Here is a 13,293-nt window from a genome sequence, read left to right as displayed (position 1 = left end):
TCATGCCTGGTAATCACAAATCATTTGAGCAAATATATACAGTGAATTTTTATATTTAAAATTTTTTATTAGTAATTTTAGTTCTTAATTTATAAAATTGTTCCGTTTGTTATGGATATACGGAACCCCTTTTTCTCATGAAAATATTGATGCTTTTAAAATGCCCAAAGATAGTACAACCTTTGCAAGTATTCCGACAGTGTTGTGTTTTCCTACAGAAGTTTACATAATATTGTTGACGTGTCAGATTCAATGACAAGTGCTAGGTTTGAAAGTGGTATCGATTATCACTATGCTCAATAATTATCGATGCACGTCGTTCAAGGTAATTGAAATCAATGGCATGCACTTTAATTTTGTGTCAGCAAGCTTTTGACCAGCAGTTAATAGCGTCGAGTAAAGGTCACTGTGATTCGCCGTTGATACTAATCATAATTATAGCTTTAGGATTTTGGAATTTTCCTTTATCTTTAAGCAGACCTCTTGTTCATAAGAAGGTAAATTTTAGCCCTCAGATGGTCACGACCATCTAGTCCTCTTAATGAAACAAATGGCGTTATTATGTATGCTCAAGGATCCGCAGACTTCCGACTTACCGGAATACTTAATAGTGTAGCGGATAGTGGATGGAATATTGCAGCATCTTTTTAAACGCATGCGCAGAGTGTTCATATATGAAATGAACATCAAATTATATCATACAACAAATTCGTCTTCATAATTTCACAGAAAATAAAAACATTACCCAGAAATATTTAAAATATCATGAAAACCTTATGAAAAAAGACGCCATTTTGAAATAAGAGGCGGCCATCTTGAAAATGACCAAAACTTGAATGGCCAACGATATTTTTTGATCAAGTTATGTTCAAGGAACCTTCATGCAAAATTTGGTGCTTGTATCCACAAGTGAAATATCTTGCTGAAATATTGACCTAAGCCGCTACACTATAACACGTCAACAATCTGAGGAGTTTCAAACAAAGCCAATAGAATGGATATCGACTTATGCATTTTCTCTGCGTCAAAAATTTCAATTTTTGAAATGATTTTTGAATTTTTTCGCCATCAACTCGTGTTTAAAAAGGCCAAAATGGTGTAATATTTGCAGCAACTGTCCCGTACAGACTTGTTATAGTTTCAATTTTTTTTAGCAAATAAGCAAAGTCATAATATACAAGACATACACTCTGTACACACTAACAGTAAATATTACCCTATATTAGGCATAAATCGTTATTAACATTTAATAAAGCAAATACTTGGCCTTACAATATTACATGTACTACATTCCCCGTGTATTGACTATTTTCTGTTTCCTGTATTGGACAGCTGATATAAATGAAGTAGCCATTGTTCAAAAATCAGAATGGAACGGAAAATAGATCACAAAGTTCAGTGTACTTAATGAAGGTCAAGTTAACCACTCATCATCACACTTAACATTATTGATTAATTAAGAAAAATCAATCGGTACAATTTGATGTCCGGATTTTCGTCATGATTCGCGACCATTAGAACATACTGAACAGTTTTAACTTCAAATTAAAATAAACATGTTGATGTTTGTTTTTGAACTGTGTATGTACATACATTTTACACCTTTTATTGCGATTCTTGCCCCGTTTTGTAGAAAGCTTGTTGATAAAAAGTCTTTCATAAATTTGTCTGTTGAGGAGTTCGTTCGTACATTTGTGAAGTTAAAAAAGAACATGCAAGATTTTATGCTATCATTAATCCTCATTTTCATGGTTCAACATTCTATTCTTAACGGTGATGAACGTCACAACCAATTTTCAAATCAAGGTGAAGACGAGCCGGCAGGGGCGGTTTTTGCGATTTTTGACCGTCAGGACTACAGCCGTGTTCGTTGTGGAATTCTGTGTTTGGATGACCAATGCTGCAAGGAATTTTTGTACAGTGCGTCCACTCGGCGATGTATCGGCCGACATTTTATGTGGTTTAGCAGTAGTAGTTCGGATAACGCGGTTTACACAACGTATGAAGGAATGACATCGTATAAAAAAGGTTCGTATAGTCATAGTGTATACCCATGCGCAAAATTTAGACAGGGAATTTGGTATCAATTGGTTCGGACCATCAACCCACTCTCCACACTTGAAAATGTTTAAACATATTATACGAATAGTAAATAATGTGTGTTTATGTGATGTAAAATTAGATTATCTAAATCAGATTAGCCCCGGTTTTCCTTCCTTTTTTTTCTAACCAAACACTGAAATAACTAAACCATACCGCTTACCAATATATACATAGTACCTGTTTTGGAGGATAATATTTGACAGTTGAAATTGACACCCATTGAAAACCATTGTCAACCTCTGCTTCATCTTCCCAAACAGGCGGTCTTTAATAAATTCTTCTAAAATTTTAATGTCTTAATTTTAGAGAAAACTTCACCGCTGACGTGAATTCAACGCCATACTGTACGCAAATGATCTACGCGCATGTAATGATTCGATTTGTCTCCCGTTGCCAAGCGTGTTGCTAACGTTGAGGATAATAGAACAGATTATAAACTGTGTCTTAACCAGATTCCAGTATTCAACATGGGAGTATATAGCTGCAGAACTGTAGCTCTCCGGGAAAAAAAATATCGTATGTTCACTTGCCTCGGATAGTCTTTTAAACATCATCACCAGTCCCGTAAATTCATGTGGTGCACTTTGTTTACATGTAGAAATGGCGACGTGAATCTCGATGTAAATTCAACATACTTGATTTTCCGAGGTCGGTAGCGTGTTTCGATGAAAATCTGAGGCAAATAAAGAGGCGATATCAGTAGTAAATTGCATGAAAAATTTAATGGTACTAATTGTTTTCACAGAATTTGCGTATAAATAAGGTAAATCAGTCCAAATCTAGCGCACGTTTTTCTGCGCATTAAATATACCATTTTGTCAATGGGTGGCCCTGTAGCTCTCCGGTCTGTCAATATTTTTTTTCACGGAGAGCTACAGTTCTGCAGCTAGGGAGTATAATACAAATGTTAGATTGAGCATTAATTATTTTGTCAAAATAAATTTTTTTAATTGGTTAGACCCAACTTTAAAATGGTAAGATAAGTATACCCACCCCTCTGCAAATATTTCAGTCTGCTTCAATGTTCAGTATAACAAAAAAAAATAAAATAAAATTCATGAAATTTGATATTGACATCAAACCTACTAGTATCATTTTGGCTGTCGATTGTTGTTCTACGTGTGCTAGAAATATTTTGAAACGACTTATGGAAATTTGTTTATTGATGTACCAAAACGTGTTGTTAAATCATACCTTTAGGCTCTTTGACTGTATGGTTACATTGTAACAAATTAACAAAAAATAAAGTCACATATTTTATTGATGTATTTCGATTCAATAAAAACAAATACTTTAAGCCTGAGTTTTCAAAAAAAAAAAAATAAAAAAAAAAATAAATAAATGGGTACAAAAATTTTCAACGAACACAATTTATACAAAACCGATTACCTTGTATATTAAAAAAAATTCATATCGCGTACGTATGTGCAAGGTCGCTGGATGGTCACCAAATTAAAGGGACATGGTCACGATTTCGGTCAAATTTGATTTATCAACCAAAACATTGAGTGTCAGTTGTGGGGTTATAAGAAAGATACAGAGCTTAAGATTCTTTGTTTTGTAAACAAGGCTCCTGCCATGTTTTTGTTTACATTGGTTTAATATAGCATAAAGTTTCTTTATTGGGCGGATTTCTTGTTAGCTATTCGTTTTAAACATAAATACAGTTCCTAGCATTTATCACATTCACCTTAAGTCCAAATCTTGTAATTTCAAATTACTAAATGGTAAACAAAAACATGACATGAGTTTTGTTTATATAATGAAGAATTGTAAAATTTGTATCTCAGTGATGTTTGGACTTTGGGTTGACTATTAGAAATACCTCTGTAGAACATTTTAAATCTTAAGAACGGAAGAGTAAATTTTTACAAAAATTGTGCTCTTATAAACTTTTCATTGTTATAATTTTGGCCATGACTGTTTTTTTTGTAAAAAAAAACAAAAAAAACCCAACAAAATATTTCAGCTTTTAAAATTTTAATATTTTCTTATATCTTTAATCAAAGTTTTGTGTATAAAAAGGGCAAATAAAGCCGAAACATGGCCATGATCATCAAGTCCTTCATGAGATTTTCTCGCGTCCAGACAGTACATGATTACATATGAAATGCATTAGAAAAAATTGTGGCTTCATTAGCTTTTCGAAGGCATCCAATTTTAATAAATGATTGGAATATTCGATAGCGACAATGAATATAATTCGTCGCATATATAGTTAAATAAATTTGTATTATTTTGTGGTAACATGACAGTTCATTTTTAAACAAGGCTGTGGGTTTTATTGACTTACGTTAATTTCTCTTTGTAGGCTGTGAGACTGGTTGGTTGGAGTTCAAAGGTCACTGCTATTTTGAAGGTCAAAGTCTTGCTACTTGGAATGACGCCAATGTAAAGTAACAACTTCGCAAACTGTAAACTAGCTTTTTATTCGCGACGACTTTATTTTGCGTTTTATTTCCGGTAAACTTGTTTGGGACGAAAATTGTTCGCGACAAAGCTTTATCAAAACCCGTGTTGTATTAACAACTATATAGCAACGACTTGTTAGCGGCGAGAAATATTCGCCACGACGAGGTTTTCGAGTACCTCTTAACGATTTCTTGCACCTGAATAAATGTCGGTTAACTTTACAGTATTCTAGAGGTCACCTTAACTTCATTACAAAAATATGTCAAACGTTAAATTCACTGCGCACATGATCATACATTATTCAATAGTATTTTATCATTCTTTAATACTCAATGATATCTTAAATAATTTAATTATAATTTATTTGTAAACCTTCACAGTTGCAATGCAAGAAAATGTGTTCCCATCTGGTGGAGATTGACTCTCAGGATGAAAATGATTGGCTAACCATGACAATGTTAAAGAAAGGTGATCATTATTTTTTCAATGCTGTTACATTTATAAGAAACCTGTTGTAACAAAGATAACAAATATAGAGATAACAAATATATTTGTAATATATGCGCTTCTAGGTGATTATCTTTATTTTGCATTTTGAGAAATATGTTCTTTATGCCATATTTACTATTATATAAGTAAAGAAAGAAAATCAAATCAAAAAGTTTCTCCAGTAATAATTTTTAATGTATAGTAGATTTACTTAGCTAAAAACAGCCACGGCCATCATCTTCATTGGGTAAATATTTAGAAAATTTCTATAGACCAATCTTTTTGTTATTCGGAATAGATCCTTTAATGGTTCATATTGTGGATCAGCACTAGTGCTTATACCTTCCAGACAACAGTTGATTTCAATCGTTCATGATTTTTTTTAGAAAACTGTGGAACGTATGAGTATGAGAATTGCACATCGTGGACCGGGGGTAACGATATCCAGACCGAGGGTTCTTACATGTGGGACCATTCGAACACGAACATAAATTTTACCAACTGGCATTCAGATGAGCCCAGTCTAATATTCCCGAACGACACCCTCACAAGAGACTGTATTGATTTACTGAGGACGGGGCTTTGGAACGACCGTCCCTGCTCTTATTTGAATTCGTTTATCTGTGAAAAGTTTTCAGAAGAAAGTGAACTTGTGATTTTAGGATGAATTGGGTAGATGTAGTATATTAAATAAAAAGCCTATAATGTTTCGGATGAATAAAAAAAAATGTATAGTATGAGATCCTTGTGATGTGTAATGCAGAAAGTTTAAGAAATAATCCTGTATGTCTTTTGTATTAGTCCACTTAATCATTATTTATAATGATAATGTTCGAACATGTTTATGTGTGAGAACTTTTTTAGAGCTATTGTACAGTGTACTGTCCATAACAGTTGCATGACTTTTACTTGAGTTTTAGCTTTCGTTTCCCCTATGATATTGATTATATATGCTTTCCATATTAGAAGAATAAACAAGTAGCCATTGACGTCGGTGTTTATTGAAAGACATCCTCGTTGCTTTGCAACGAGCTCGGCTCCAGTTTGGTATTATGAGTTTAATTCAAAGTTTCTAACTCCAGAGTTTACATTAACACATGGTAAATATGCCAATCAGTCAATTAAATAGCGAAAATAGTGAAAAAAAGTAATAAAGGATGACAAAATGACATATGTTTGCTATTCAGTTACCTGTACCTCTCGGTAAACATTTGTGACTAAATTGTACAACTGTAGCATGTGTATTAAGCATTTGTATGAATTTCTCATTAGATGATTTTTTGTTTGCAAAGTTATACTTAACCATAACCGAAACTCTTTTTTGGCTTTTGTCAACATTTTTGATAAGTCACCCCCTCTCCAATTGTTGCCGACGCCACCGTGTTTGGAGACGAGTCATATTGTACCAGATTAACCACAGCCACAGGCCATACATTTTGACTTTATGACCAACGATCTCTTAGTGATCGGTATATATATATATGTCCGCAACTATTAAATACATGATTCTATTTAGCTTTCAGAGTTTATTATTCATTATTGTTTGCACATAGATAAGCTTCAAACAATTTTATATCAAAAAACGTGTGTTTACATGCCTTTTATTTTTTTTGTTACATTCTTATTTTTCCATTCAACGAATATAATATTCCTCAATACATGTTTGTTCAATTGCTCTGTCCATCTATTCATATTTGGTGTTATTCAACCGTGCATATTGATAATTCATTTGATAGGGAAAATGTTTAATTAACTAATACCATAGACTTACATTAAGTGTATATCTCCCCTTATGTTTGCATCAGAAATATGCAACTTTGAATTCCCTGTGAAAACACCTTGCTAATTAGGGCGCAAGGAGCACAGATATCAACGTCATTACGCCTGTTGGGTATATTTTTAATTAGTTTAAACGTTTAATTTTACATAACCAATTTCATATGTACTAGTGGAAGATAATTGTTGGATCATATCTATTCGTCAATAGAAAAGATTTGCCAATAATAAGATCTTTTTGACAAAGATTTTGGCATTATTTTCAAAGTTGCGGAAGCGATCTAAATAATTTGCTAGTATGGATGTTCCATGAATGTTTCATTTCCTGGACTTACACATTGGCTTTATAGCGACGATACACACTTAATATTTCATACAAATAGACATCAGTATAAAACTACATATATATCAACGCTAACCCGCGGTATTCAATTTGTCTGCAAATAGGAACGACATCAAAAATAAGCATTCAATGCTTAATTATAAAATAATACCTTCTATATTATATATATATATATATATATATATATATATATATATATATATATATATATATATATATATATATATATATATATATAGACTCTTCATCACTGCAAAGCGAGGCAGTAAAATAAAGTAATAAATGTATAAGATCGGACGAAATGTCACGACCATTGACTTATTATCTCAAAGGTCGTAGTTGTAGTAAAATGGCACTTAACCATTATTGATATATAAATATAATGGTATGATTTCAATTAGTTGTCCGGGCTTTCATCGTGGTTTGCGATAATGAGAATTATCATTTATGAGACTACTTGAACTGTATATGTGAATAAATGTAGATACACAAAATAGCGTTCATTATGACATTTGTTTCATTTGTGTAAACTACACGCAACAAGCCGAAAAAAATTATACTGTTTTATTCAGATTAGTTGTTCTAATTGTTTTTCTGTAGTAAAGTTTATTCGTATTTCAACTTATAATGTAACCTAGAAAAAAGGCATGTATTCTTTTTCAAAACTATACATAACGTTAACGCTAGTATTTCCATACCATATTAACTGCGACTTACAACACTCCCATTTTTCAAACTCCGGTGAAGAAGATTTGACATGGTGGACTTATGATGCGATTTTTGATCGTAACAACTACAACCGTGTTCGATGTGGAATTCTTTGTTTGGAGGACCAGTGCTGCGAGAAATTTTTGTACAGCGCATCCACTCGACGATGTATCGGTCTTCATTTTATGAACTTTTACAGTAGTAGCTTTGTAAACTCAGTGTCCACAATGTATGAAGGGATGACAGGGTAGGTATGATATTTTTGTTCTCATGGCTTGCTGTTTGAGTGCGAATCTAAAAAAGAGACTGGGTCCCAGTTCCCTCAAAGAGTTTAAATCCAAAAAATAATGATACCAATAATAAGCCTTGTACCAACACCTGCTTCACGTGCGATCCAAACTTGTACTAAAAATCCCCCCTCATCCACCGGGAAAGTTTCTCTGAGTATTCGCCTATTGAATTAATAAATAGTTCTCCATACGAACCAAATCTTATCTTAGAATTTACATAATTGTACTAGTGTGCACCCGCTATGCCAGATTAAGGCCTTTTCAAGCAAGTATTTTAAAATGGTATTTACTTTCAATTGAAAATTTCGATAAAGCTTTTTGAATTATTGTTAGATTCAATAAATAGTTAACATAAAGATATTACAATGGTCAGGAAAATTATCAGTTAATAAATAATTCACTGAAATTAGACTTTTATGCATACTTTTTTCTTTATAGATACCACAGATGTTTTCAATATTTTATTGTATTCGATACTAAAGATTAACTTTATTTTCAAAACATTCCTTATTTGTGTCATCTAGTTTTGGTAGTCTTATCACCACAGCAGTCACAGAACACTAGTCTTCTTTCTCTTAAGGTACTTTTGACGGTTCAATATTTACCTGTTAAGAGTTGTTTAATTCAGTACATGTCCAAAGAATTAAAAAAGAGATCTCTCAATTATTTAAAAACGATTTTAACGCTACGGTCAGCCGTGGGAGCCACGACTTTGAAAACCCGTATCAAACGCACCATCCCCAAACCATCTATGGCTAGTTGTGACTGAGGCTTTCTAGTTTAGTGTATGTTTTATGCAGTATCATTCTTTGTTCAAAAGCGAGTGAACTTTCTTATAACTCACACAAAATTTTAATTTCAATTAAAATGTCACTTAAGGCCATTTAAACCTCAGTTGATAGAATTGATAGAATCTGTTTTTCATTAATATGTATTGTAATAGCCGCCATAATTAACGTGTAATATTGATAACATAGATTGATGCACAGCTACATATATCAATAAATACTATATTGAAAGAAAACTAACAATCATGCTTGCTCGGTTTTATCTTTTTCTTATAATTTTTATTAACTGGAATAATAATTAAAGAAGTCAATGTTCAGTTAAGCTGCAGAGTAATAATTCTCTTTGTAGGTTGTGAGATTGGTTGGTTTGAGTACAAAGGTCATTGCTATATACAAGTTCAAGGTCGATACACTTGGGATGAAGCAAAGGTAATAAGGAACTGTCATTAACTTTTAGTTCATAATTAGAATTATATTTGTTTCTAGTGAATTTAGATATTAAAATTTGAGAGTTATGCTGTAGAGTAATGACGTCATTATGACATTTTGAAATACATCGTCTCTATCTGTCGGATATTAAATGAGGCTTAATTAAAAAGGCTTCAAAATAGTTACTCGATAAAGTATGTGTGGAGACCAGACACACTTTGTAATTTCTTCAAGAAAAAAAATGTGTTTTATTTCTATCACTGTTTTATCTATGTTGAGAATTTGGTAGTGACTTCATCGGGAATCGTTGCACATCAAATTTGGAGTTTTTGTTATTTAGTATATATAGATTGTAACGTTAATTGAAGCATGAACATTGATATCAATGCTAATAATGTACATATTTCAAAGGTCCAGGAGTTAATTTATCTGCAAAACAGAAAATTCACAAAAAAATGATCCATTTGAAAATAGATGAAACCACAATTTATTATTTTCATGATTTTTTTTTACCAGAATGAATGCGAAAAAATGTGTTCTTATCTGGTAGAGATTGACTCTCAGGATGAAAATGACTTTCTAACCACGACAATAATAAACAAAGGTACTCCTATTTATTTCTTAAGATTTCATGAAATCAAATAAGACGTGGAATACAATAATTTTGTTTAATAAGTTCTTCATCATTATATTTCATCTTCATTTTTGTTATATAATAATAGTATTGATTATGTTAACGTAGAACAAATTAATGTAATAAAATAAATGATAAAATAATAAATATAATATACTGTTTATAACTCAGGCTTGGGGTAATGCTAAGTGTAATGGTAATGCATTGCAATGCATTACATTTTTTTAAAGTAATGCTAGTAATGCGTAATGCCACAAAATTAGCATTACAAGTAATAGTAATGTAATTTATTACTTTCCAAAATCTAGTGTAATCCTGGCATTACATGGCATTACTTTGCATTATTATGCTTATTTATGCATGTTCACTTTAACAAATGTGATGAATAAATGTATAGTTGAAATAGAATTTGATTAAATTTATTTTTAAAGAAGAAAGAAATAATTATTGAGATAAAAATGTTTTAATTGTATTATTGAAAAGATTTTTAAAGATTTATTTTTGAATTGTTGATATTACTAAATATATCGGCACAATTTCATAACATTTTCAAGAGTGTTGTTATTAAGAATTTTAATCGTTTAAACAATTTACTCTAATTAGTCTGCACTTCAATAAGAAATGTGTCAACAACACACTATCCCCCCCTCCCCAGGATAATCTAAGTATCAAAACAATCTATTGTTATAAGAAGTGCTAAACACCCCAACCCCCTTCTCTTCACTACGTCCCAATAGAATAGGAGACAGACGTGCACCTTTAAAAGCAAAATGAATGCACTGTCCATCCATGATGAAAATCAATATCACTTCCAGTATTATAACCCATTTGAAAATATTTTTACTTACTTATTCTCTCTCTCTCTCTCTCTCTCTCTCTCTCTCTCTCTCTCTCTCTCTTTCTTTCGAATATTAAGTACATTGTACATTAGTTTGGACTGATAGAAAATACATATTATTGCACTTAATATATCCTAAGAAAGAGATCGTCAAACAGTACTTTTCAATCCAAGCTTCGACTGCTCCTGTAAAACATTTATTTAGTATAGCTGGGAAGATTTTCAAACTAACAGGATGCAGTTAAAAGATGAACCCTTTAAAACTTCGACCATAAAGTGCAACAGCAATCTTTTATCTTAAAGTGTCCTCAGAAGAAAGAAATATGATTAAAATACCGTATCTTAAGATATATAACTGGGAAAAACCATCTGTCTGTGAATTTATACAATTAAGTGTCCAAAATTATAAAGATTTGTTTAATCTGGGGAAATATCTCTATTTAGCTTTTGATACCGCAACATTATTCCATAAATTGTTTTTTTGTTATGCATGTAATTCTGTGTCTCTGTTTCGTATCCTACATTGTATCATGCCAAATGTCTATAGATATCATTTTACGTATGTAATATGTTGTTCATAATGCCACAAGATGATTATATATTGAGCAATTAAAGAATAACTCTTGTATAGTAATTGAATTTCAACCTGATACTGATTGAACATGAACCTTTAGATATTTTAAAGAGTGTTTTAAATTTGAAACATTTGCAAAAACTCTTTATTAGCTTTACTTTTTAAACAAAGTAATGGTAATGCATTACTTTACTCATGTAATGATAATGTAATGCATTACTTCAAGAAAATCAAGTAATGGTAATGGTAATTTAATGCCCAAATTCATGAAGTAATGGTAATGTAATGCATTACTTTACAATGTAATTCGCCCCAAGCCTGTTATAACTTGGTAAACCGTAAGAATTGTGACAGCGAAATTTAAACAGAAATGTATTGTTTCATAAAGCTTGATACAAGTCAATAGTATTTTTCTATCAAATGTAAGGAATTTTTCATGTTTAATATTTATGAAACCAAAACTTACGGTAAATGAACAAGATCAACAAATCAAGCGTTTCTAATTTAAAGGACGCGGGGAAATCGAACTAATTTTTTTTTTCAAAAAGTTGTTGTTTATGTCCTGATTTGACTGCATAAACTTAAACATTTTCGTAACTGTAAGATAACTAATTACTTTCTGTCTTATTTATTCACAAAAATTTCAATTGGAAACCTTTGAGGATCTTTTTTTTTATAACGTATAATCAATATACCAAAGATACTTTAAATTCAAACTAAAACATTGCCGTTTATTTTTTTTAAAGAAACAAATAGTTTTACAATTCCAGATACGTGATATATTATCAGGATTGGACAACACATTTGTTAGTCTTGTAAATATCAATGATGGCGGAATTATTAGAATTCGTAGTGGCTCAATTTTTGTCGCGTTTGTGTGTTGCCCTAACACACATATATTCATGCTCTACAAAATATGATCATCAAGTATTTAGTTTTCTTACTGAAATTGAAACCCGACGAATCAACAAAATTACGTCCCAACCATTAAGCATTAAGCAAACATCCACAATCAACGTAAATTGATCCCCACGAAATTAAATGCGCAGTAATTTGACAGTGGTAATGATTTTTATAGTCGACTACTGTTGCACGAGTGCGAACTACGGATGTTCAAAGTAGTTAAATGAATTCCCAGTAGTCATGTTTTTCTTCTCAGATAACTGTGGCACAGAGACGGACTACAAGTGCTCCTCCTGGACCGGGGGTAATGATATCGAGATGGAGGGTGGGTACGTGTGGGACCATTCATACACAGACCTGAACTTCACCAACTGGTCCCCACAGGAACCTAGCGAAGTAAACCCAGACAGTGCCCTCTCAAGAGACTGCATTGATATTAAAAAGTCTGGGTTTTGGGTCGACCGACCCTGCTCCACTTTGAACTCGTTTGTTTGTGAGAAGTTTTTCGAGGATTTTGGCGATTTCAAAGTAGATTTTGATATGAAGTAATGATTATAACGAGGCTCGGGTTACAGTTTTTGTACTAAAAGTCATTTGAGAGAAAATATTGTTTTTTTTCTGTGTCGTTCAGAACAAAATTCGTCTATGTCAGATGTATTGATTCAGATACCTATCATTAACACGTATAAATAATAATTCCGAAACGTTCATATATGCAGAATATTTGAAGGCTAGTGTCCTGTCCATTAAAATAATGTCTTATAGTTAATGGATATAAAAAAACACAACTTTGGCTTTTGTTTGCTATATATGTTTATTGTGTAGTAATGGTGAATGTTCGGCCCCAGAAAAAATAGATTAAAATAACTAAACACAATATATCGTATATTAAATGACATATTTGTTTAAGCTCTCTGAAGTCATTACCAAATCCAAATGTTAATCACTGAAAAAAATGTTTGTGTTTATTTCAAACATGTCGATGCTGTATTTTCCCCTTAGTTGT

At 31.9% G+C, this 13,293-nt stretch overlaps 2 protein-coding genes across 2 annotated transcripts; both read left to right on the top strand.

The window, feature by feature from the left end:
• The first annotated feature begins 1,636 nt into the window (after positions 1–1,636).
• LOC128170879 (collectin-12-like) lies at positions 1,637–5,690 on the top strand. The gene is made up of 4 exons (XM_052836636.1): positions 1,637–2,028; positions 4,415–4,494; positions 4,896–4,983; positions 5,391–5,690. The coding sequence occupies exons 1-4, from the start codon at positions 1,713–1,715 to the stop codon at positions 5,669–5,671; spliced, it is 765 nt and encodes a 254-aa protein (XP_052692596.1). The 5' UTR covers positions 1,637–1,712; the 3' UTR covers positions 5,672–5,690.
• Positions 5,691–9,263: 3,573 nt separating this feature from the next.
• On the top strand, positions 9,264–13,064 carry LOC128170881 (lectin BRA-3-like). Its single transcript, XM_052836638.1, has 3 exons — positions 9,264–9,338; positions 9,855–9,942; positions 12,544–13,064. The coding sequence occupies exons 2-3, from the start codon at positions 9,870–9,872 to the stop codon at positions 12,834–12,836; spliced, it is 366 nt and encodes a 121-aa protein (XP_052692598.1). The 5' UTR covers positions 9,264–9,338; positions 9,855–9,869; the 3' UTR covers positions 12,837–13,064.
• Positions 13,065–13,293: the final 229 nt, after the last annotated feature.

Source organism: Crassostrea angulata, chromosome 2 (genome assembly GCF_025612915.1).
Source record: "Crassostrea angulata isolate pt1a10 chromosome 2, ASM2561291v2, whole genome shotgun sequence".
NCBI classification, from domain to species: domain Eukaryota; kingdom Metazoa; phylum Mollusca; class Bivalvia; order Ostreida; family Ostreidae; genus Magallana; species Magallana angulata.
The sequence above is the reverse complement of the archived record's forward strand: the minus strand, read 5'-3'. Positions and strand labels throughout refer to the sequence as shown.